This window comes from Pristiophorus japonicus, chromosome 1 (genome assembly GCF_044704955.1).
Source record: "Pristiophorus japonicus isolate sPriJap1 chromosome 1, sPriJap1.hap1, whole genome shotgun sequence".
Lineage (NCBI taxonomy): Eukaryota > Metazoa > Chordata > Chondrichthyes > Pristiophoridae > Pristiophorus > Pristiophorus japonicus.
This window is the reverse complement of record NC_091977.1, coordinates 82,774,676-82,801,754: the sequence shown is the minus strand read 5'-3', so window position 1 is coordinate 82,801,754 and position 27,079 is coordinate 82,774,676. Positions and strand designations below refer to the sequence as shown.

General features: G+C 41.5%; 1 protein-coding gene across 3 annotated transcripts in view; it reads left to right on the top strand.

Moving 5' to 3' along the window:
- LOC139264606 (probable global transcription activator SNF2L2) overlaps positions 1-27,079 on the top strand; it is a 171,616-nt gene that overhangs the window by 77,669 nt on the left and 66,868 nt on the right. For all 3 annotated transcript variants that reach the window (XM_070881356.1, XM_070881337.1, XM_070881346.1), the window contains exons 17-24: positions 4,635-4,701; positions 5,852-5,962; positions 6,382-6,624; positions 7,898-8,011; positions 15,740-15,847; positions 23,588-23,674; positions 25,298-25,344; positions 25,828-25,994. In XM_070881356.1, coding sequence (XP_070737457.1) covers positions 4,635-4,701; positions 5,852-5,962; positions 6,382-6,624; positions 7,898-8,011; positions 15,740-15,847; positions 23,588-23,674; positions 25,298-25,344; positions 25,828-25,994 — 944 coding nt within the window. The remainder of the gene's footprint in view (positions 1-4,634; positions 4,702-5,851; positions 5,963-6,381; positions 6,625-7,897; positions 8,012-15,739; positions 15,848-23,587; positions 23,675-25,297; positions 25,345-25,827; positions 25,995-27,079) is intronic.

Here is a 27,079-nt window from a genome sequence, read left to right as displayed (position 1 = left end):
GACAACATCATTTGTAAGTACCGAACCTAGCAGTGACCTCAGATGTACTCCTCTTCCAACTTTTCTTCAATCCAAGCAACAACCTTCAGCCCTAACCCCTTGTACCCTGTCCCTCACCTAACTTTTCATCCATGCTGCTACATTTCCTCTTAAACCACATACTTGAATTTTTGTGATTACTCCCATAAAACATCTTGCTGAACACTGAAAATCCCCATGTACGACATTTACTGCATTCCTTTTGTGTGTTTTCTTCATAAAAAAACACTTCTAAATTTGTCGATCATGATTTGCTTTTAGCAAATACATTCTGGCTGCCCTTGATTAAGCCATGCATTTCTAAATGTTCACTGATTGATTTTATTTTGTATTGTGCATTTTAAGAGTTTACCTATAACTGATATTAGACTAACTAGTCTATAATTATCTGGCTTGTCATTCTTCTTGAGCAGAGGAGTTACAGTGGCTATCCTCCAGTCCCCTAGCACTATTTGGATTGCAAGAGGGATGGAGTACAAAAGCAGGGAGGTCCTGCTGCAACTGTACAGGGTATTGGTGAGGCCGCACCTGGAGTACTGTGTGCAGTTTTGGTCACCTTACTTAAGGAAGGATATACTAGCTTTGAAGGGGGTACAGAGACGATTCACTAGGCTGATTCTGGAGATGAGGGGGTTACCTTATGATGATAGATTGAGTAGACTGGGTCTTTACTTGTTGGAGTTCAGAAGGATGAGGGGTGATCTTATAGAAACATTTAAAATAATGAAAGAGATAGACAAGATAGAGGCAGAGAGGTTGTTTCCACTGGTCGGGGTGACTAGAACTAGGGGGCACAGCCTCAAAATACGGGGGAGCCAATTTAAAACCGAGTTGAGAAGGAATTTCTTCTCCCAGAGGGTTGTGAATCTGTGGAATTCTCTGCCCAAGGAAGCAGTTGAGGCTAGCTCATTGAATGTATTCAAATCACAGATAGATTTTTAACCAATAAGGGAATTAAGGGTTATGGGGAGCTGGCGGGTAAGTGGAGCTGAATCCACGTCCAGATCAGCCATGATCTTGTTGAATGGCGGAGCAGGCTCGAGGGGCTAGATGGCCTACTCCCGTTCCTAATTCTTATGAAATATCGTGGACATGGCTTCTGCTATCTCCCCTCTCTCTTCCTTCAAGAGCCAAGATTTATACCAATACTGCTCGGTGACTTATCCACTTGGAATTCTGCAATTTTCTCAACCAATTCCCTTTCTACAGTTCTCTCTAACAATTGTTCTATATCCTCCTCCTAGTGCACCTACATATGAGCATACAAAAATGTACAGGAAAAGACCAGCTGGTCCATCGAGTGTGCCCTACACAGTTGTGATGTCATAAGCATCGTGATTTACAATGTCCCCACTCAGCAACAGTCATGAAATTTGCTGGGAGAGGGGGAAAAAAACATTTTAAAAACCCAAGGCCAATTTAGGAAAAAAATTCTTCTAACCCCTCTGCAACCAGAACAAACCCAGGACACCACATTGACCATGATTTATATTACCTGGTATCTCGCCTATCTTTTTATATGCTGTGATCACTGCTCCAGCTAAGAACTAGTCCAGCTCTCTTTTGAAGTTGTGCTCTCCTTTGTAGTTGGCGCTCATTGTACAAGCCGGCAACTTGTTCCATAGGTCTACTATTCTCAGGGAAATGAAAACCTTCACATCCTTATGTAACCTTTACACATGACTCCTGGTCCTCCCTAACCTATCTAATTGAAATAATCAGTCAGTAAGAACACCGCCTAGTCCCTTCATTATTTTAAACACCTCTCTGATAACCCTGGGACCCAGTTTTTCAGCCTAACTGGGTAACAAAAGTGTTTCAAGCTGAGTATCATTCTTGAGGCCGACTTCTAATCCTTTTTCAAAACCTCCATCAGCCATTATGTCAGGGGATCAAACCGGGACAGATTCTCCCTGCCACCGCATATGAAAGCTAATGCAAAATATTCGTCATATCTTCATCCATCACAGCTAGATTGACCTCTTTATTCCCTAGCTGTCTTTCTGCATTTTAACAATTTTATTTTTTTAGTATGCTTAGAAAATCAGCAAGGAGTTTACATCAAGTTAATATTTTCAATGGGTCCTTAATATGTATCCTCTCCCACTCGTCGTCATGTTGATTTTATATTGTCAGTATGCCACTGGGTGCCATTTCACTGTAAAGAAGACTAAACATGATTCTGTCCCGAGTGCAGCCTTTAAAAGTTAGCATTAAACAAATATACCGATTGGGACCATAAGCACGCTGCTGGAAACATCTAGAACTGGTCATGGTTGCCTGCTTGAGTTCTCCTTGTGCCGTAATGGCGATATAAAAAACAGCCATAGTCGCACTGCACCATACATCTGTGTCAGAAGTTTCTGGGTCAGGATTTAATCTAAGCTGATATCTCAGTAAAGTACTGAGAGTGTGTTGCATTGTTTGGGGTGTTGTCTTTTCAATGCAGTATTAAACTTGAGGGCCAGTCTGCTTGTTCTGATGGTACAGATAGAGAGGGAAAAAAATTACATTTATGTAGTGCCTTTTCCGTTCTCCAAGCATCCAAAAGTGTTTCACAGCCAATAAAATACTTCTTAAATGTCGTCACTGTTGTAATGTAGGAATATAAAATAGGGAGGAGATCATCATCATAGGCAGTCCCTCGGAAGCGAGGAAGACTCGCTTCCATTCCTGAAGTGAGTTCGTTGATGGCTGAACAGTCCAATGCGAGAGCCACAGACTCTGTCACAGGTGGGACAGACATTCGCTGAGGGAAGGGTTGGGTGGGACTGGTTTGCCACACGCTCCTTCCGCGCTGCCTGCGCTTGACCTCTTCGCTCTCGCCGTTGAGATTTGAAGAGCTGCATCCACCTTGTAATGCAAATTTGTGGCTGCACTAATCTACATACTTGGTTGCATGTCGGATATAATTACTTGGATGTGAATGACTTTGGGACATCCTCACAGATGGAACCAACCATTATGTAGTAAAGAAAATCTACCCAAAAATAGGGAAGATTGCTCAGTTGTGTCCTATCCACACAATCCAGGATCAATCTAATGTGGCCATTTACTGCCTTACCAGCCTCCTCCCAATCATCATTAAAGTGATTGAAGGGGTTATCAATACTGTCCTCAAGCAACATCTGCCCACCAATAGTCTGCTTTTCGATGCTCAGTTTAGATTCTGCCAGAACCACTCTAATCATAGCCTTGATCAAAACATGGATACCAGGCCTTCCCTCTGATCAGGTCAGAAGTGGTGGTATTTGCTCATAATTATGCAGTGTTTGTACTCCATTCACAACTCCTCTGATAATAAAGCAGTTCATGCCTGCCTGCATACAGCCATAACATCCAAGCTTGGACTGACAAATGGCAGTTTACATTTGTGCCACATAAGTGCCAAGTACTGACCACCTCAAACAAGAAAAAGCCCATTCATCTCTCCTTGACCCAATCTCTCAATCAACTTCTTGGGGGTCACATGAACCAGAAGCTGAACTAGACCACCCCTACCAGTGCTTGCTGCAAGAGCAGGTGCTGAATGTAGATAGCATATTAAATAAGGATATTAGACTATTTCACATTAATAAAATTAAGCCAATTTCTCACTCAGGATAACTAATGCTAGGTTTTATGTAAAACTATTAGTTCTGAGGATTTTGAAAATATTCGTGCATGGATTTCATGTAGGACTGAAAATACAATAAATTATTTGAAAGTTGAAGCTGAATGGTTTCTGCTGCTCATTCATGGAAAAAGTCTTAATTTAGGGAAAAGCATTCTACTAATTCTTGATTAGAAGAAGCTGTATATTTTGAAATTTCTTTCAAAAACAATTTGAGGACGCTGTTTCTGAACCTTGTGTTCCCTCAAAAAAATATTAAAAATAAATACTTGAACAGATACATTTTACATTAAGAGCACTCTGGCTTTATCTCTATGAAAGCTGACCCTACATTCTTGACCCTCAGTTGCATAGTACTTTTCCCAAAATTAATATATAAAGCATTCCTTACATGCTGTATCTAACAAATTGATGAAAAGCCTTGCAAACTTAGGCCTCTGTAGTGTTATTAGCAGACATATTTAGCTGGTTGCCTTTTTGACTTGCGGCTGTCTTGTATTGTTAAGCAGCTGGTTCTTCAATTTTGATCTCATTGTATGTATACATGCTAGCTTGCCACTTAATAAATAAAAAAGATCCTGAGTATTCTGCAAACAATTTTCATTGAAAATGATCAGTTTGAAATATTTAAAAAAATTTAAGCATTTTGAAACTAATTACTCGCCATAAAACTCAAATCCCATGTATATTTCAGTCCAACTTCCAGTTTTTACATTTACTCTTGTAAGTCAAACCTGACTGTTATTGCACTTTGTGCTGGTTCAGAATTTGGTGATATTCCTAATCTCATTCGGAACTGAATATATAATTATGCATGTAACTTTGCAACACTTAAATCCTTGAAATGCTAGAAGAACAATAAATTCATTGACTTCTGATGATTTAATGCTTGTTTCTAATTTGAACTTTTTGTAATATTTAGAAATTGAACAGCTGTGTTTGAGAAGTAATAATAAGCGAGATCTTTTTCCCTCCCTTTTAGAACTTTGTCCAACTGGGTATATGAGTTTGATAAGTGGGCCCCATCTGTTGTGAAGATTTCTTACAAGGTTAGTTTTTTTTTGTCTGGTATTGAATAAATTTTCCTGTTGCAGTTTTATAGTCATTTTCTTCTTGGTAGCTAATTCTATAGTGTGATTTTTTGCATTTTCAGATGAATATTAAACGCTCCTTTTTTAAAGGAATAATGAGTTAATTGGAGAGAAGAGAAAGAAACATGAAGAGCTGCATGGCAATACACAATTCATTTAGAATTTTAAGAGCACAAATTTTGCACACTAGTATTGTTTCAACCTACTAATCAGTCTGCAATAACACGAGTAGGATGTCATTGTGGGCAGCACTGAATGAATTACTCTTGCTTACACATGATTGATTGTGTTAAAAGTGCTATGTAATGTTCCTGTGGTGGGTAACTTTAGTATTTTTACACTAAGTTAACTGGTTAATTAAAATTGTGTATTTATCACTAATTTGGAGTTCAGTTTTGATATACATTGCATAATAATCTCTGGCATTTTTGCATTTCTCATTAAAGAGAAGAAAATGTCCATGTTTAGACAAGCGGGAGGCTTTGGTATATAAGTAAATTAGTATGAGGGATGGAAGAGGAACTATGCACAAACAGTCCTTGTGCACAGTGCCACATATTGGTGCATTCTACCTTTGCCACTGTGACTGCTTGTAGATTATTTTTTTGCACTTCACAGTTCTGAGCTTTTCAAGTATTTGTCAAGATGTATATTTTTTAAATTTAATTTTAATTAAAACTGAAAAAACTGGAATTCACACTTGTTTGAGCAATGCAGTAATTTGAGAACTGACATATATTTAAAAACTAATAAATTATATGTTAGGTTTTTTTACATTTTTGCATTGAACAGGTTGAGCCTTGGCATGGCATTGGGAAGAAACCCTATTGATAAATGTGGGCTGAATTACAATGAGTAAACACAATGGAACAGTTTAACTGGAAAGTTGTATCTAAAGCTTTCTTTAGAAACAATCAATGCATTTTTTTCCTAAGGAAACCAATTAGTGCAAGGTAACTTTGTATTGCTGCAGCTGGAAATATATGTTGTGCTTTTGCACTAACTGCAAAGTTTCTGTGAATTATATACATTTGACAGCTTATAGTAGAAAGACTGGTAAATACTTGCTGGTGTGTTATGGTAACATAACTCTCATATTATGTCTAAGGGTACACCAGCTCTCCGCCGGTCATATATTCCGCAGATGCGCAGTGGAAAATTCAATGTTCTTTTAACCACATATGAATACATCATTAAGGACAAACATGTACTTGCTAAGGTAAGACATATTTCTACAAATTTGGCAAACTTTATTCACCAGATTTGATTTAGTTTTTAGTTGGTAGGATATCTTGAGCTATTTTTGGTCGGTATGGTAGTGACTGTCAGATTAAGGGAAATTAATCTTAATTCTAAATTTTTATCAACTTTAACATTAATTCTCTGATAGGTGATAAGATCCCAAACTTAATTAATTTTTAGAATTGTATGCACCGTTGATTTGGAAATTCTCATTGAATATTTATAATTTTATTTGATGACCTGGTTATGCGAAGAAAAATAAGAATAACTAGATTAAGATTTTGCCAGTGAGTATTTTAAGATTTTCTCTGGACTTCCTCGATCACATAATTCATCCTTTTATAGGATTTATGAGGCAGATATTTTGATTCACCAGATGTTTCCTCTATTTTGCAGCTTCGATGGAAATACATGATTGTAGATGAGGGTCATCGTATGAAGAATCATCACTGTAAACTGACCCAAGTGTTGAACACGCACTATGTTGCACCTCGTCGGGTCCTCTTGACTGGGACACCACTGCAGAACAAACTTCCTGAACTCTGGGCCCTTCTCAACTTTCTTTTACCTACTATCTTCAAAAGCTGCAGCACGTTTGAACAGTGGTTTAATGCTCCATTTGCCATGACTGGAGAAAGGGTAAAGACCATGCCACTAGTGTTTTACAGTTGCATTTAAAGTTTTAAAAACAATAGCTTTAAGGAACATAAACATCCCAAAAAGATTGAGTTTTATTTTGCTGCATGCACATAATCTATCCTTATAAACTATCTTTTTAAAAAGAAATTTGACAAAAAACAGCACAACTGTGTAAGTGGTGTGATTTTTCTCTGCATTGGAATATTGCTATATGATTCCAGAGGCAGGTAGAATCCCTTTTGCTGTTTTGAAATCAACTGTTACAGTAATAACACTTCTTCTGCACTTCAGTTTCTGAAGTGAAAAGTGGGGGAGGGTGTGGGCTCTAGTAATGATTGGTCAAGTGAACTTACTCGAGCGTTCCTCACACTGTCTTCAGTTTATTAAACTTGTTAAATAAGTACATGTCTGCTATGTTTATGGAATTTAAAATGAGGAAGTTTAATAAAATCACTAAAAAAGGCATCAATTTAATTGTGGAAGAAGCAAGGAACTCTCAATCAGAATGATCTGAATCATGAAATTCTTTCAAGCAGAGGGTGGATAGAATCAGAATTTGGCAGGTCTTTTAACACACACTTTTTCTTTCCTCGCCTTCCCTGAAAGTGCTGAATCTTGGTTGAATACGATTCTACAGATGCCGGCAGCCCTCCGGTACCTCACTCAACTAATCATGTAAGAGTCCAGTTAGCATTGGGGTATTTGACTATGGGGAAACAAAGCTGAATCTCATCCTGTTCATCCAGTTTCCACAGAGGGAATAACCATTTAGAAATGGGAAACTTTGCTGATTTTTTTTTTTCACATACCTCACCTTTCTCCACCCAAGGCCAGGGTGATGAAACTAATATCGTATCCCAGCTGAGAGCAGATAACTGAGCAAAGACTTGGGACCTTCTGGTCTGTGTTCTTACCGCACTGCAGTGCATTTATTCAAACGAGTACAGAATATTTTTTGTTAACTTTCATACACACATACATGTTCTTGAATGAAGAGAGTGCTCTGTTAATAGCAACAAAACACGTTTTTGTTTACAAAAATATGAATAAACTTTATAGACTAGGCAATTGCTTCTCTTTTCTCCTACCCTGAAATGTTTATAATATAATGCAACATAGTATCTAATTTCATGGTGTCCCATTTTAAGGATTTTTTTTCTTTTCCCCAGATGGAAGAAGCTAGGGTGTGCTTTGTAAAACTTTTTAACAATTATATTTATTATACCCTATAAGGAGGACAAGTAACCCAAATCTATGTTTGTTTGTTTTACAGGTAGACCTAAATGAGGAGGAAACTATCCTGATCATTCGCCGTCTTCACAAAGTGCTGCGTCCTTTCCTTCTGAGAAGGCTGAAAAAAGAAGTGGAATCCCAGTTACCAGAAAAGGTTGTAAAATTTTCTGTAGTAGTTTGGAGAAACTGAGAATTGGTCATTTCTAAGTTAATCCTTTACACCTGTATTTGGTGCCTTTTTCTTTTTACAAAAATAAATCATTATGTAATTGAAAATAGCTTTAATGATGGAGCTTTTACAAGGTTGCAGACATAAGTTTTGTTTACAAATCACCACCTTAATTTGTCCTTGCAGACTGCTGCCCCATCTTCAACCGCCTTTTCCTGTAAAGTCTTAACCATGTCCCTTCACAAATGCTGCTAATCTTCTCACAACTCTGTTTGAACATAGGAACAGGAGTTGGCCATTCATCTCCCTCAAGCCTAATCCACAATTCGTTAGATCATGACTGATCTGTATCGATACTCTATCTACCCACTTTGGTTCCGTAACCCCCTGATACCCTCGCCTAACACATCTGTCAATCTCAGTATTGAAATTTTCAATTGACCTTACCTCCATAGCTTTTTGGAGAAGTGAGTTTTAGATTTCCACTACTCTTTGTGTGAAGAAGTGCTTTCTGACTTCACCCCTGAACGGCCTAGTTCTAATTTTATGATTAAGTCCCCACCAGGGGAAGTAGTTTCTCTCTATCTACCCTATCAACTCCTTTTGATCATATTAAGCATTTAAATTAGATCACGGGCATACAAGCCCTGTCTATTCAGCCTGTCCTCATAATTTGGCCTCGGTATCATTCTGTTGAATCTGCGCAGCACCCCCTCTGAGGCCAATCTATCCTTCCTGAAGTGGGGTACCCAGAGCTGAATGAAGTACTTCAGATAGGATCCAACTAGAGCTCTGTACAGCTGTAAAATAACTTCCATCCCTTTTATATTCCAATTCTCCCTGCCTCATCAGAATCACAAATGGCATTGTCTGTACTGTAACTGATGCACTATCCTTCCTCACCCTACTTGAAATTTTTCCAACCTTTGACATGATTGGCCACACCATCCTCCTCCCAATTTCTCTGATCCTTTAAGTTCAGTGGGGCTGTCCTCGCTTGGTTCCACTCTTTAACCAATAGTAGCCACAACATCTCCAGCAGTGGTTTCTCTTTTGCCCCTGCAGTTATCTCTCGAGTCCTGCAAGGATCTTTCTTGTCATTTCCTCTTTCTCATCCATTTGCTGCCCCTTGGCATCATTATCCATAGACATTGGAGCAGGTTCCACACATATGCTGACAGCACCCAGCTGCACTGCTCCACCTCTTCTCCGGACATCGCCACTGTCTCTAGTATCAGACTGTTTCTCCGATATCCAGTCATGGATGAGCTGCAATTTCCTTCGGTTAAACTTTGGGAAGATCAAACCCGTCATTTTCAGCCTGCACCAGAAACTCCGGTTGCCACCGATTCTGTCCCCCTCCCTGGTGACTGCCTTTGATTAAACCAGACTGTTTGCAGCATTTACATTCTATTTGACCTTGTGCTGAGCTTCTGACCCCCACATATACTCTTTATCATAAAGACTACCTATTTCTACCTTTAACTTTGTCCATGTATGCCTCTCTTCAATGGCTTTGTCACCTCTAGGCTTAGTTATTCCAATGCTCTCCTTGCTAGCCTCCGATCCTCCACCCTCCATAAACTTCAACTCCTCCAAAGCTATGCAGCCTGTATCCTATCCCTCAAAAAGTCTTGCTCACTTGCGTACCCCTGTACTTGCTGACCAGTACATGATCATCTTTTTGTTTGAATCCATTCATGGCACCAACCCTCCCTATCTGTAGTCTCCTCCAGCCTTTCAACAATCTGACAACACTATATTCCTCCAAATATGGCCTATTTTGTATCCACCATCCCCCATTCCCTTTATTCTGGCATTTTCTCTCTGACCCTGTCCGCACCTCAATCTTTTTTAAGACCCTCCTTAAAACCCACCACTTTCACCAACTCTTGACGACATCTAATATCTCCTCCTTTGGCTCGGCGTCAATTTTTTTCTAATGTCTCTGTGAAGCACCTTGTAACAATTTTCTCTTTTAAACATGCTGTATAAGTGAAAGTTGTTATTGACTTATAAAATATTTTGCTAGTTATGCTCAACCAAAAATATTTTGCATCGCCAAAAAAGTACCAGAACGGGGTTTGTATCGCATGGAATTTAGTATGCTGTTTCAATCAGAATATGAAAGTAGATGTAAAATCCCTTTTTTATCTCCTAATAGTCCTGTGAAGCGCCTTGGGATGTTTCACTCCATTCGAGGTGCTATACAAATACAAGTTCTTAACTAATACGTTGCATCTGTTTTCATAAAGGAAAGGGGCAATCCAGATACTGCTATCGAGGAGGAGTGTGATATTCTGGATGAAATAAATATAGTGAGAGAGGAAGTATAAAGGGGTTTAGCAGCTTTGAAAGTAGATAAGTCCCCAGGCCCAGATGAAATGCATCCCAGGCTGTTGAGCAAAGTAAAAGATGAAACAGCAGAGGCCTTAACCATCATTTTCCAGTCCTCTTTGGATCTGGGCATGGTGCCGGAGGATTGGAGGACTGCTAATGTAGTACCCTTGTTTAAGAAGGGATAGGCCGATTAATTACAGGCCCGTCAGCCTAACCTTAGTGGTGGGAAAATTATTGGAAAAAATCCTGTAAGACAGGATAAATCCACATTTGGAAAGGCAAGGATTAATTAGGGACAGTCAGCACGGATTGACTAACCTGATTGAATTTTTTGAGGAGGTAACCCAGAGGGTCGATGAGGGTAGTGTGCATGTAGTAGTATATATGGACTTTAGCAAAGCTTTTGATAGGGTCCCACATGGTAGACTGGTCACGAAGGTTAAAGCGCATGGGATCCAGGGCAAAGTGGCAAGTTGAATCCAAAATTGGCTTGGAGGTAGGAAACAAAAGGTAATGGTTGATGGATGTTTCCTGTGGGGTTCCGCAGGGCTCGGTACTGGGTCCCTTGCTTTTTGTGTTATATATCAACGATTTAGATTTGAATATAGGGAGTATGATTAAGAAGTTTGTAGATGACACTAAAATTGGCTGTGTGGTTGATAATGAGGAAAGTGATGGGCTGCAGGAGGATATCAATCGACTGGTCAGTTGGGAAGAGCAGTGGCAAATGGAATTTAATTCAGAGAAGTGTGAGGTCTTTGAAGTGTGAGAACTTTGAGAGGGCTAATAAGGAAAGGGTATACACATTAAGCGGTAGGCCACTTAATAGTGTAGATGAACAAAGGCACCTTGGAATGCTTGTCTACAGATCACTGAAAGTAGCAGGCCAGGTGGATAAGGTGGTTAAGAAGGCATAGAATATAAGAGCAGGGACGGTATGCTTAAATTGTATAATACTTTGGTTAGGCCACAGCTTGGAGTACTGCTTGCAGTTCTGGTCGCCATACTATCATCATCATAATTATAGACAGTCCCTCGGAATCGAGGAAGACTTCCAATCCTAAAGTGAGTTCTTTGGCTGAATAGTCCAATACGAGAGCCACAGACCCTGTCACAGGTGGGACAGACATTCGTCAGGGGAAGGGTTGGGTGAGACTGATTTATCGCATGCTCCTTCTGCTGCCTGCGCCAGACCTCTTCACGCTCGCGGCGTTAAAATTCGAAGAACTCAACGCCCTCCCGGATGCACTTTCTCCACCTAGGGCGGTGTTCGGCCAGGGACTCCCAGGTGTCAGTGGTGATGTCGCACTTTACCAGGGAGGCTTTGAGGATGTCCTTGTAACGTTTCCACTGCCCACCTATGGCTCGTTTGACGTGAAGGAGCTCCGCATAGAGCAATTGCCTCGGGAGTTTCGTGTCTGGCATGCAAACTATGTGGCCTGCCCAGCGAAGCTGATCAAGTGTGGTCAGTGCTTCAATGCTGGGGATGTTAGCCAGGGCGAGGACACTGATGTTGGTGCGCCTGTCCTCCATGGGAATTTGCAGGATCTTGCGAAGGCATCGTTGGTGATATATCTCCAGCGACTTGAGGTGTCTTCTGTACATCATCCATGCCTCTGATCCATACAGGAGGGCGGGTATTACTACAACCCTCTAGACCATAAGCTTGGTGGTAGATTTGAGGGCCTGGTCTTCGAACACTCTTTTCCTCAGGTGGACGAAGGCTGTGCTGGCACACTGGAGGCGATGTTGAATCACCGCATCAATGTCTGCCTTTGTTGATAAGCTCCTGAGGTATGGGAAGTGGTCCACGTTTTCAAGTGTCGCGCTGTGAATATTGATGACTGGGGGGCAGTGCTGTGCGGCGAGGACAGGCTGGTGGACGACCTTTGTCTTACGGATGTTAGGCCCATGCTTTCATATGCCTCGGTGAATACATCGACTATATCCTGGAGTTCAGCCTCAGAATGTGCGCAGGCGTAGGCGTTGTCTGCATACTGTAGCTCAACGACAGAGGTTGGAGTGGTCTTGGAACTGGCCTGGAGGCGGCGTAGGTTGAACAACTTCCCACTGGTTCTGTAGTTTAGTGCCACTCCAGCGGGGAGCTTGTTGACTGAGGTGGAGCACGGCAGCAAGGAAGATTAAGAAGAAGGTTGGAGTGATGATGCAGCCCTGTTTGACACCGGTGTGGACGTGACTTGGGTCTGTAATGGATCCGCTGGTAAGGATAGCGGCCTGCATGTCGTCGTGGAGCAGGCGAAGGATGTTGCCAAAATTTTGGGGGCATCCAAAACTGAGGAGGACTCTCCATAAGCCCTCACAGTTGACGGTGTCAAAGGCCTTTGTAAGAATTGCGTGCCATTCTGGTCGCCGTATTATAGGAAGGAAGTGATTGCACTAGAGAGGGTGCAGAGTCGATTTACTAGGATGTTGCCTGGAATGGAGAATCTTAGTTATGAGGACAGATTAGATAGGCTGGGTTTGTTTTCATTGGAACAGAGGAGGTTGAGAGGAGACCTCATTGAGGTGTACAAAATATTAGACATAGTGGATAGTAAGGGTCTATTTCCATTGGTGGAGGGGTCTGTTACACGGAGGCATAGTTTTAAGGTGGTTGGTGGAAGGTTTAGAGGGAATTTGAAGGGGGGCTTCTTTTACGCAGAGGGTTGTGGGAATCTGGAACTCGCTGCCTGGAAGAGTGGTGGATGCAGAAACCCTCACCACATTTAAAAGGTGCTTGGATGTGCACTTAAAGTGCCGTAGCCTGGATGGGTCGGAGAGGAATTTTCTCTTTTTTTTCTCCCTAAATTGGCCTGGGTTTTTATCTGGTTTTTGCCTCTCCCAGGAGATCACATGGCTCCAGTTGGGGTGGAGTGTAGTGTTTCAGTGTAAGGGGTGTCGCAATTGTGTGGGGCGGACTGCTTGGGCTGGGTACTCTTTGCCTTTCCGCCATTGTTCATTGTTCATAGGTTTATATGTAACTTTCAAGGCTGCTAACTGAGGGCCGTGCGTCTCTTTGTCGGCCGGCGTGAACACGATGGGCCGAATGGCCTCCTGCGCTGTAAATTTCTATGTTTAAGTTATTGTTGCATAGGGGCCAATTTTCCACAATGCCGATTATTGGCGCAGTTGTACAAGTACATCCAATTTCTTTAGTGGCGTCTGCACCAAAAAAAAGTTGCAAGTTTCGGCGTAATAAGTTTTGAATTTGGCGTGGCGCAGATTGTCCTTAAGCTTTGTGGGTGGATCTTAAGGTCTGCACCACAAAACTGATGTTGCCAGGGTAAGGAGGGACACACTGAAGGGCTGAGGCTGGAAAGTGAAACATACGCAAGACAAGCAGTTGTAGAGCTCTGGTGCCACTCCTCTCCCGGGCCGAAAGGCCCCCCCCCCCCCCCTGCCCCCAGCGCCGATACCGTTACATTACAGCAAGAATAAACAGACACAACAGCTGTTAGTTGTTTCAACTGAGCTCTATGTTTAATTTGAAGAAACTGCTTCCCATTGTCCTTGACTGCCTCTGGGCAGCTCATTGTATAAATAACAAAAGCAACTTGCACAGCACCTTTCTGCAGCAAACTGCCCCAAGCCTCTTCACATTAGGAGGTGCCGCTCCTCTCCCGGTGCTGCTCCTATCCCGGGCCAAAAGGCCTCTTTTCCCCGCCCCCCGAGGCTGCTGCTATCCCGGGCCGTGGAACTCGGAACTTCTGCGCCGATATTTTTAAGTTGGGTAAGGTTTTCCAGAAGGGTACACTGTGCCGTTTTTGAAAAAATCGTAGTTAGCCAAACTCACTGAAATGGCGCGGCTGGCACTCGGCTCCTCCAGTGATGTCAAAAAATCAGGAACTAAAAAAAATCGGCCGTAGCTAGTTTATGGTGGTGCAGAATGTTTGGCGAAACTTGGAGATTTTAGTTCGCTCCAAAAAAACAGTGGACACCAAAAATACGGAGCAGAATGGTGGTGAAAATTGAGCCCATAGTCTTTTTGCATTACTTTGTATGGAGGAAGGTGAGTTTAGAAAGCATTGTAGCAGAAATTACTGATGACTCAACAAATCTCCCGGTGTGCAGAATAAACAAATAAAAATGTTCCGCATGGTGTTTTAGGTCCTTTGGTTTTTGCTCCTTAGGCTGCACTGTTGCCTGAGCAAGAATAGTGAACATGTTGCTCTTAGGCCAGAAATATCCAGTCTTGTACCATTATAAATATTCTTGCTGGTTAGATCTCAAATGATTTGTTTAATTCAATAATAGCTGGAACATAGCTAGGGCAAATGATTTATCATCATTTTTGCCATCCCCCCGCCCCCAGGAATCAACCTGTTTCTGGTTGATCACCAATATTGACACTCCTGTTCCTATTAAGGAAACTGCACTGTCTATCCAATACCTGCCCAATAATGTCTAACTGGACTAAGTTTAAATATCACCTGCCAAACCACACCTGTCATTCATTATGTACATTAACAGGCTAAAGATGTATTGGGATATTGTGCTTAAATGTCCATATATGCTCCAACTTCCTGTATTAAAAAAAAAAAATCAGCATTTTTTTTGCCAAGGATCAGCATTCAGATTTTGTTCCATTTCCTCATGCAATTCAAAGATGTAAAATCCCTTGTCTTGTAGAGGAAATAGAGACTTAATTCACAGAAATGGTCCAACTGGATTTACCTCGAAACCAGTGTATTTTTAATAAATACACAGAGCTTTTACCTAACATACACATTTTTCAGCTGTTATAGAATCATAGAAATTTACAGCATGGGAGGAGGCCATTTCGACCCATCGTGTCCGCGACGGCCGACCAAGAGCTATCCAACCTAATCCACACTTTTCAGCTCTTGCTCCGTAGCCCTGTAGGCAACAGCACTTTAAGTGCACATCCAAGTATCTTTTAAGTGTGGTGAGGGTTTCTGCCTCTGCCACTCTTTTAGGCAGTGAGGTCCAGACCCCCACTGCTCTCTGGGTGAAGAAATTTCCCCTACTATCCCCTCTAAACCTCCTCCCAATTACTTTAAATCTATGCTCCCTGGTTGTTGTCCTCTCTGCCAAGGGAAACGGATCTTTCCTATCCACTCTATCCAGGCCCCTCATAATTTTATACACCTCAATCAGGTCTCCCCTCCGCCTCTTCTGTTCCAAAGAAAACAAACCCAGCATCTCCAATCTTTCCTCATAGCCAAAATTCTCCAATCCAGGCAACATTCTTGTAAATCTCCTCTGCACCCTTTCCAGTGCAATCACATCTTACCTGTAATGTGGTGACCAGAACTGCGCACACTACTCCAGCTGTGGACTAACCAGTGTTTTGTTAAAATTTGGTGTTTTTGTATTATGGCCATGTAACAACAAATTAAATTTGATTTTTAGGTTGAGTACGTCATCAAATGTGACATGTCTTCTCTACAGAAGGTTCTGTACCGTCACATGCAAGCTAAGGGAATTCTTCTAACAGATGGTTCTGAGAAAGATAAAAAGGTAATGACTTAATTTTTTAAAAATAGCATATAATATAGGTAATGGCATCTTTTACGTCTTGTATTATAAGAACATAAGAATTAGGAGTTAGCCATTTGGCCCCTCGAGCCTGCTCTGTCATTCAATGAGATGTGGTTGATCTTCTATCTCAACTTCACTTTCCTGCATTATCCCCAGATCCCTTGATTCCCTTAATATCCATTGACATTGTGATTTCAAATGCTTATATTTTGTGATAAACCCACTTTCAGCTGTATTAATTAAACTTTGCCAAGTTACCACTCTTAAATATATCAAGAGGGTCACTTCAAAACTGCGCAGTTTGTGCCAGAATCACCGATTGCGCCCAAAGTAGAAACTCTACCCCATCTATTAAATCTTCTTGGGAGAATAATCCCAACTTCTCTCGTTTCTCTACATAACTGAAGTCTCTGGTATCATTGTTATATCTTTGGTGTAAGATCCTGTCTGTTCAGTCTCTTTGACTTTTCTGAGCAAGTGGCTTCCCAGGTAGAGTGTGGAAAGCCCCGTCGTGTGTTGTACCTAAACTTCTAAAAAGCCTTTTCACAAAGTTCAGCACAAATTTTGGTACTCAAACTTAGAGTGATGGAGTAATAAATTGATTGAAGAATAGAAAATGGCAAGCTTCTATCTAAAGCTTATTGGGGAAGTGATGTCGGGATGGAAGGAAGGACTGAGTGGAATGTACCAAGGATTGATGGTCTAACTTGTATTAACCACTTGGATTCAGAAGCTGGTTTGTTGGGGAAAGAGAGTTGGGTAATTGAATCTGAAAGCGAGAACAAGGATCTACAAAATGAGTTAATAAAATATGTAAAACTAAAGGAAAATGCTGCGGATGCTTGAAATTTAACATAAAACAGAAAATGCTAGCTGACCTGCTGAATGTTTTCAGCATTTCCTGTTTTTTAATAAAATATTTAAGTGGGTGAATTATTTCCCTGTGGCTTGTAAAGAAGTATTGAATTACTACTACTACAAAAACATGAACTTCAAAAACATTCCAAGTTGCTTTATGGAATGCGGCAGCAGAAAGGGGAAGGAAAATAAATTGTCAGAATAGTTAAGTGAATGGAGACTGAGCCATGGAGGGAGAGATAAAGGGCTAGAATTTCCTAACAACCTGCAGGCGCGCAATTGCTGCCCAAAAGACCGCTAAGATTCCCAAGCTTATCGCTGGCGAAAAGTTCCCCCCAAAAGAGAAAAATCCGCCCAACAAAATATAATGGGCATTGCACTCCGATTCTCGGTGAAAAAGAATTTAGATTTTCCACTTAAGAATTTAAATGTAACACGCACCCCACCCCAGCAGTGAACCAACAATAAATTTAAAAAACAACAATGAACAATATAATAACAATAACAAGAACAACAACAATAACAGTAAAACAACAATAAAGCAAGCCCCCTCCCTACCTGAGGCCATGTTTCCTTTCTTCCAGGTCCTGTACCCCCACCCATCCATTTTGGTCCCTGGGGGGGGGAAGGGGTGCGGGGTGCAATGCTGGTGGCTCGATCGGCTCTTGGCGTGTTGGAGGGGAAGACTAAGCTGGGGAATCTCCTTCAGAGTCAGAAGAAAGTGCTTTCTCCTGGCTCGCTTGTGTGCTGGTGCTGGTGGTATGTACGACCTTGGAGTGCAGTGCCGTGCCCCGCCACTATCTCATGCCGCAAGGCATCGACTGAGGCGGTCGTCACACGCATCACCCGGATCATCTGCTGCATATCCTCCGAACTGCGAGCAAACGCCCGGGACATGTCCCTCGTGTAAACCACGAACGCTTGGAGGAGCTCGTGACTTTTCGCGACATTCCCCATGCACAGTCTGGTCAAGCCTTCTATACGATTGACCAGAGCAGGCTTGTGCTGACCTCACTGACTCAACCTCCGTGGGGTTGGCATGAGCAATAACGTGCCTTGGCATCGCCGGCTGCAAGCCGCTTGGTCCCACTACCTCTTCTGTCGAAGCCAGCGTTGCGGCCACAGGTCCCACAAATGATTGTTCTAGTTGAGCAATGCTACGGACACCCTCCTCTGTTACAAATAATTCCTCCTCCTCCTGCTCCGTTGTCTTCATGTCATCCTCATCTCCCCCCTCCTCCACCCCATCCGTGGTGAGGACCACAGTCAAAGATGTAGGTTTTAGTTGAAGTTCTGGTCGCGCCTCGCTGAGCATGGGTGTTGTTGAACCTGCAAAACACAATTGAGCTTATTAGAACAGAAGGTTACACATTCTTGTGCTGCGCTGGCATACGAAGGAGGAGCAGCACTACTACAATAAATGACTAAGAAATATTACATAATAAATAATGCTTCACATGTTGTCAACCTGAGAGTAGCACCGAGGCTGCATGGGAATCAGGATAGCTACATGCATAACATGACATCATTCGTATATTATAATGAAATGACGTTGCATTACTTTAACACTACTTGATGCATTACTCACGTGACGCAAGTGAGGGCTCGACCTCACCACGGGTGGCCGACCGAATGTGGCCTCCGACCAGTGCCGCAGCCCGTTCCTCCAATTCCGTGAGGATGCAGATTGGAAAACTGCAAATGTAACGCCCCTATTTAAAAAAGGAGGCAGACAAAAAGCAGGAAACTATAGACCAGTTAGCCTAACATCCGTGGTTGGGAAAATGTTGGAGTCCTGCTACTGCTTCTTTAATAATGGACATTTGGAAAAGCAAAATTCGGTCAGGCAGAGTCAGCATGGATTTATGAAGGGGAAGTCATGTTTGACAAATTTGCTGGAATTCTTTGAGGATGTAACGAACAGGGTGGATAAAGGGGAACCAGTGGATGTGGTGTATTTGGACTTCCAGAAGGCATTTGACAAGGCACCACATAAAAGGTTACTGCACAAGATAAAAGTTCACGGGGTTGGGGGTAATATATTAGCATGGATAGAGGATTGGCTAACTAGCAGAAAACAATCAGTAACCAGTGGGGTGCTGCAGGGATCAGTGCTGGGACCCCAACTATTTACAATCTATATTACCGACTTGGAAGAAGGGACTGAGTGTAACGTAGCCAAGTTTGCTGACGATACAAAGATGGGAGGAAAAGCAATGTGTGAGGAGGACACAAAAAACCTGCAAAAGGACACTGATAGGCTAAGTGAGTGGGCAAAAATTTGACATGGGGTATAATGTTGGAAAGTGTGAGGTCATGCACTTTGGCAGAAAAAAAATCAAAGAGCAAGTTATTATTTAAATGGAGAAAGATTGCAAAGTGCTGCAGTACAGCGGGACCTAGGGGTACTTGTGCATGAAACACAAAAGGATTTTGCAGGTACAGCAAGTGATCAGGAAGGCCAATGGAATCTTGGCTTTTATTGTAAAGAGGATGGAGTATAAAAGCAGGGAAGTCTTGCTACAGTTGTACAGGTTATTGGTGAGGCCACACCTGGAATACTGCGTGCAGTTTTGGTTTCCATATTCACGAAAGGATATACTGGTTTTGGAGGCAGTTTGGTGAAGGTTCACTAGGTTGATTCCGGAGATGAGGGGGTTGACTTATAAGGAAAGGTTGAGTAGGTTGGGCCTCTACTCATTGGAATTCAGAAGAATGAGAGGTGATCTTATCGAAATGAATGAGATTATGAGGGGGCTTGACCAGGTGGATGCAGACAGGATGTTTCCACTGATCGGGGAGACTGGAACTAGAGGGCATAATCTTAGAATAAGGGGCCACCCATTTAAAACTGAGATGAGGAGAAATGTCTTCTCTGAGGGTTGTGGATCTGTGGAATTCGCTGCCTCAGAGAGCTGTGGAAGCTGGGACATTGAATAAATTTAAGACAGAAATAGAAAGTTTCTTAAACGATAAGGGAATAAGGGGTTATTGAGAGTAGACAGGGAAGTGGAGCTGAGTCCATGATCAGATCAGCCATGATCGTGTTGAATGGCAGAGCAGGCTCGAGGGGCCGTATGGCCTACTCTTGCTCCTATTTCTTATGTTCTTATGTTGAGCTGGGCAGGCCCTCCTTTGCGCCAGCACTCAGCCCGATTCATCGATAACTTCCTCTGCAAAAGAGAAAAGAGCATGGCATAAGCTAATTGACTAGGTACTATCATGGAAAGACAGCAGTCTCCAAAGTTATATGCTAATAGGGTTTGTATCCACAATTGATGCATGGTTATAACAAAGATTGTGTTTATGAGCTAATGCTTGACACAAACATCTCTCTCGACTACAATCTCCGTTGAAGGGCCCCCAGAGCTGGTGGGAATCAGGACAGCTGGTGAACTCAGCAATGACGGGAGTTAATGTCCCAAAGTGTCCCAGGGCAGACAGTGAGCAAGGGCAGCTCTCCCCCAGTCCGTGCTGGGTCACTGTGTAAGTGACAGTAGCCAGAGACACTTAAAAAGGATGCAGGTTCATAGCCCTGTCCAGATCTTAGCAGGGAATATATGAAAGAATAACCAGCTTAATTTCAATCCTGGAGATTTATAATTATAATTACAATTTGCATAAATCTACTTGCTCTTGCTGAAGCAACCAGGCTGTTCCAGCGCTTCCAGCACTGGTCGGACCCCCTCGCCTCGTGGGACGCCGGCGAGACCACGTCGCCGATCTCACCCCAAATCTTTCAGTAGGCCCAGGGTAATTGGACCCACCGGGAGTGGACCTCCTAGACCAGCGCCTCATTTGGCCTCGTCACTAAAGGATTTGGCCCTCTTCCTTCCTCCCCCTCCCCCTCCATATCTTGCATGCTATCCAAATCCGACATTTCAAATTAAAATTGGTCTTTATCTCTCATTGGTCAAACTGCTCTTTTCTCTCTCTCCTGTCTCTGCCTTCTTTCTCTCGCTCTCGCGATCTCTCTCTCTCTCTCTCTCTCTCTCTCTCTCTCTCTCTCTCTCTCTCTCACACTCTCCCTCTCTCTCTCTACCCCTCCCTTTGCCTTCGGCGCATGCGTGGATGACCTCTGACCTCCCGAATTGCCGGAAAACCTGTTTACAAAAAAAAACGCATGCACAGAAGGCAGTTGCTTCGGGAAGCCTTGCCTTCCATATTGCTGAGGCCCATTTCGCATCGCTGGGCTATCGCCCCCCAAAAAATGCTGCAAGTCGCGATCCCAAAAATGGGCGCTGTTCCAGCGATCATGAAGACTGAAACATCGCTACAGCTGGAACATCACCCATTTTTTGGGCACTAGCAATCTAAGTGGAAAGTCTAGCCCAATGAGTAAAAAAAACAATTACTAACCTTTTTCTTGCAGTGCTACTCACCTAGCGACCAGTTCCGCTGATTCTCGTGGGTGTTTTTTTTCCACACTTACCTACGGGTCACCGGTGAGCCAAATATCGCGCCAGGGCAATCTGAGGATGGTACACGTCAACTGTCTGGTCCCCAGCGGTATCTCGAAACCGCTGGCGTAACTCAGCTGAGCAATTTCTCACCGACCTGGTTATTGCTCACAATGGCCAATACCGCCTAAGCCAATGCAATTTCTAGCCCCAGATGTGGTAGCCCTTCTCAATGGTAATTGGGGATGGGTAATAAATGCTGGCATTGCCAGCGACGCCCGCATCCCATGAACAATTTTTAAAACCTCAAAATCCATAGTGTTGACTAAGATTACAATGGTGGGGAGGCGAGGGGGGTGAAGATAAGCGAGACTGATGGATTTAGGAAGCGAGTTTGAGAAATTTGGGCCTGCATTGGTGGTATGGAGGGAGGGTGAAAAGGCCAGAATCGGAGGACTGAAAGTCATGGGAGAGGATACAAGACTGGAGGAGGTTGCAGAGATAAAGTGGGTGAAACCATGTAAGGATTTGAAGATAAGTTGAGTTTTTAAGTTGAATACATTAGGGACTGGAAGCCAATATAGATTAGCAGAGATAAGAATGATGGATATATGGGATAGGATTTTAGTATTTTTGCTGTCCTCCTGCCTGAAATCATTTAACTATGTACAGACCTGCCATTTCAACCTGGGACATTCTGATCTAATATGATCAGCTCCATTATGTTTTTAGTAATTGAACCATCAGGTGCTTTACTGTTTTTATTATTTTGTGCTCTTGGTGTCTCAATGATGCCTCCTTCAGGCAAGGAACATAATGTACAGTCCATAATGAAATCTTGTATCAGTAGAAGTGAGTAAGGTGGCCTAACTACTTGCCGGGCAGTTTTTAAATAAGGAGACTGTCTGAAATAATTTTTCATTCCTTTGCAATGAGAAGGAAGAAAAGAAAGACTTGCATTTATATAGCGCCTTTCATGACCACCAGATATTCAAAGCACTTTTCAAAAGTACTTCATTGGCTGTAGTGCTGTAATGAAAGAACAAAGACTTTATTTTATGCAGCACCATAACCTGTCTCAAAATAATTCAGTGCATCATTGAAGTGCTGTTATATAGAGCATCACAATGAGATCCCATATTCAGCAATGGGATGAAGGACTAGATTATTAATTTGTGTTGGCCAAAATACTGGGAGAACTCCTTGCTCCTTCTTCGGAAAATGCTATAATCTTGAATCAGTAGAACAGTCAAATGAGGTCTCAGTTTAACATCTTATCTCATTCAAAGGACAATAGCAAAACTAGAGGCCACCAATATAAGATAGTCACCAAGAAATCAAATAGGGAATTCAGAAAAAACTTCTTTACCCAGAAAACGGTGCGAATGTGGAACTCGTTACCACAGGGAGTCATTGAAATGAATAGTATAGATGCATTTAAGGGGAAGCTAAATAAGCATAGGAAGGAAAAGGAAATGGGGGGTTATTGCTAATAGATGAGGAAAGAAGGGAGAAGGCTCGAGTGGAGCATAAATGCCGGTATGGACTGGCGGGGCCGAATGGCTTGTGTAATCTTGAACACAACCTGAAGCAAGGATGAGCATGCTACCACTGAGACAAACTGACAGACTATCTACATTTGCATAACATGTCAAAATAAGGCTAGGTTTATCAGGATCAGTCATGGTCAAACAGAGTTCAGTAAATTAATAGTTGAACCTTGCATTTTGTTTTTCATTTGTAGCTATTCCTCTCAAACCCCACCCTTTCCTTTTGAGAAAAATTGCAAGCTGCAGTTTCTATTACTATTCAAGACGTTGCTGTTACAGTGGAAACTAGGTTTTGATGACTTTGTTAGTGGCTTACTTGCACTTTATCTCACAAGGCAATCACTGGCAACTACTTGGTATAGTTCAAGTTGGTTCAGTTAGTTTTATTTTATAGTGCAATGTATATTTTAAGCACATAACTAAGAACACTGTTTACAATTGAATGTAGTTGCATCCAGGTTAGAACCCAGGGGAGATGGATGGACTCAGTGTTTTGATGCATGTACTTCGATTTCCACATTTTCTTATAAAATAGAAGTTTTTGGATTAAGCAATTAAGATGTGGGAATAGTCACTTGATCACCTTGGTTAATACAACAAATCGAGTCCCACTCTCCTATGTGGATAAAGTAACAAACCTGATAATTTGTTCATTTCATGTTGTATATTTGCTGTGATCCTTTCCATGTACTAATTTGTGCACTATTAGCATTGTTCCAAAATAAACATAACTCCTCCTCCTGCATGGCCAAAGTCAAGTAGACACTTGTCAAACTGAAGACTTGAGAGTTGAACCTTACACTAGCAATACTGCAATATTTTAATATTCACCTAAATGTTCAACAGTCACTTGGGAGTAGTCCCTATATGTCTTTTTGTTTGTGTTTAAAATTCCTTCTGCTTCTCTTCAGGGTAAAGGTGGTGCTAAAACCCTCATGAATACCATAATGCAGCTCAGAAAAATATGCAATCATCCCTTTATGTTTCAGCACATAGAGGTAAGTTCCCATTATTGCCCAACCATGAATATTGATGCAGCATTTTTCATTTTCTATAAAATAAAATTGAAGCTTGCAATAAGTTGAACTTAAATGTTTTTTGCTTGGACCCATAGTAAATTGCGGAGGAGGCAAATGTAGCTTACTTAGACTTAATAGACTGGGAACATTGGAGGCTGGTATAGAATTATAGAATGATACAACACAGAAGGAAGCCATTCGGCCCATCGTGCCTGTACCATCTCTTTGGTAGAGCTATCCAATTAATCCCAGTCCCCTGCTCTCCCCCATAGCCCTGTAATTTTGTTCTCCAACTATTTATCCAATTCTCTTTGGAAGGTTAATATTGAATCTGTTTCCAGCACCCTTTCAGGCAGTGCATTCCAGATTGCAACAACTAGCTTTTTTTTAAGTTTCCTCCTGTCGCATTCTGGTTTTTTGCCAATCACCTTAAAATTGTGTCCTTTGGTTACCAACCCTCTGCCACTAGAAACAGTTTCTCCTAATTTACTCTATCAACATCACTTTAAGGCTTATCCTTGTAAAACTTAATTGTAACACATTACTATTTTGTAGAGAGTTTATTTTCAGAACTGAACATAGATCAACTTGGATCTTGCAGCATTAAGTCCTCTTTCAGTGAACTTCCCAAGATCTCAAGTAGGCCATCAAATCCTATGATGGGTATTGATCAAGCCAATACAATACATGTGTATTGTATTTAGACAAGCTGTTCAATTTATTTCACTAACTTTATGCATGTCCCTTCTCATTAATTAAACAGTAAAGTACAATTATTCTTGTAATGCATGTGTTACCTTGGTTTTGTATTCTCCCTTGTACTCCTTTTTGTCAATAGGAGGGGATGTATATTGGTTGTAAAGGAGGATGGCGGGACGGGGGCAGGGAAGATGTAATTTCCCCCCTCCACCCCCATGCTGACATTTTGATGCCTAAGTTTGCACATGAACAAAGAATCTGAGGGGTTCCCACCTGTGGAATTGTATCTCAGACAGAAATCCTGGGGGGGGTGGGGGAAAAAATAGCCAGAGAACAGAAATTCCTTGATTTTTGAAAAAGATATTCCATCAAATTTGTACCTCCATACATTTATGGGCATAAAACATTAACTTGGGTTTGAAATATTGTCGTTTATTTTTTTTGTATGATTAGCTGCTAAATATTTTGCTAAATGTGATCAGGTACTTTTTGTAAATAGCTTAATTATATTTTGGTCTGCCATACTAGTGAAAGAACACTCCTACCCACATCCCATCATTGATATTGTATAACACTTAGATGCTGCTTCGTTTTGCCATAATAATTTATTTCACTCCTTTCTAAATGGTTGTGACTATTTTGAGAAAATATTAGAAACATAGAAACATAGAAAATAGGTGCAGGAGTAGGCCATTCGGCCCTTCTAGCCTGCACCGCCATTCAATGAGTTCATGGCTGAACATGCAACTTCAGTACCCCATTCCTGCTTTCTCGCCATACCCCTTGATCCCCCTGGTAGTAAGGACTATTGTTAGGTTTAATGTTCCTGATATTCTTGTGCAAAAATTATGCAGTCCTTAATAATTGCACACTGCAGTGACCATTTTTGCCTTCCTGTTGCAGGAATCTTTTGCTGAACACTTGGGTTATAATGGAGGAATAATTACTGGGTAAGTGGTAGAACTTCTTGTCTTGTACAGATTTTGAAAGCAGTGATGTAACTTCAAATTTTGAGAGTTAAATACAAAGTGGCGTATATGCTTTCAGTTTTGGTTTGTTTGTATTACATACACAAACTTAAGACTGATTTTAATACTAACCTTAAAAAGTATGGGGAATGCATAAAAAAATAAGCTGGATCGCCATTTGTCTATGATAACTTTTATAACTGATGTCCTTTTCTTGAAATATGTTCAGTGAAGTGAATTGCAATAATTAAGGAGAAAAATGGTTGAGATTGCTGGAGTAATCCTATTTTATTCTAGCTCATTGTTTTATGTCATAATTAGCTGAATTTGGTACCTCTGCCTATTATGTTTGACAGGATGTGTCTTTATTTTGTTTAAATGCTGGACAAATAAATGCTCAAAGCAATGATATTTGTTTAACTATTTAAGTTTACTACGCTGATCCTTCCATTACTTTCCATCTAGTCCTGACCTATATCGAGCTTCTGGAAAATTTGAATTATTGGACCGTATTTTGCCAAAACTGCGAGTTACTAATCACAAGGTACTGCTGTTCTGTCAGATGACCACGCTGATGACCATTATGGAAGACTATTTTGCATACAGAAGTTTTCTGTACTTGCGACTTGATGGTATGTTCCAATCATGTGGAAACTTGGTTGCAATGTCAATTACACTAATAGAGCATTGTCATTCTGATTAAAGCCATTGTAAAGTGATTTATATAGAAGTGTATGTAAAGCAAATCCAGAAGGAACTGGTAGACAATAAATGTAATGCCTGGGTGAGCATTAGATTTTAGTGGCATTAGATTTATAAATTAGTCGTCATTAAGTATTAATTTAAAACCAAATTTCCCCATATGCTTCTACTGTTGGAAGCTCATTATTAGACTGTGTGTTCATTTATGAATGCTAGTTTTAATCTGATATTTTTCATCAACTATAAAATATTTCTTACCATGATGACTGGCTGTCCATCTGTTTCATATTTTTGATCAAATGACATGGTTGGGTAGTGTGAGGAAACCATGGAAGAGGAGCAAATTGATTCTATTTTAATGAGCAGGGCAGGAAAAGTCTTAATTTTTTTTTTCCCTACAAACTTAGATGATTTTCTTTTGTCTAGCTTTGGGATACTGTTAAATGAACTTGCTGTATACTGCCTGTGCTCAAAACTGTTGCATTACTTCAAGTGGAATGTCACTAAATTTGATGAGCAGTTTATTTCCTCTTTTGGTTTTGTGTTCAAATAAGTCTAAAGATGTTTCTAGTCAAAATAAACTAGATATGGTTAGTGTAAGGATAGTGATAATTCATTGTGCTTTGTTCTAATATATAAACTAAAGTAAACCACAATCACTTTTGTTGTATAGCCGATTATCTTATTCCAATGTTCATGGGGTGAATACATAGAAACATAGAAATTTACAGCATAGCTGGAGGCCATTCCGGCCCATCGTGTCCGTGCCGGCTGACGAAGAGCCACACGGCCCTTGGTCAGCAGCCCTAAAGGTTACATCTAAACCTATGAACAATGACTGCAAGGCAAAGAGCACTTAGCCAACCAATCCGCCTCACTGCAACTGTGACACCCCTTATACTAAAAACATTCTGCACTCCACCCCAACCAGAGCCATGTGATCTCCTGGGAGAGGCAAAAACCAGATTTAAAAACCCAGGCCAATTTGGGGAGAAAAAAATTGGGAAAATTCCTC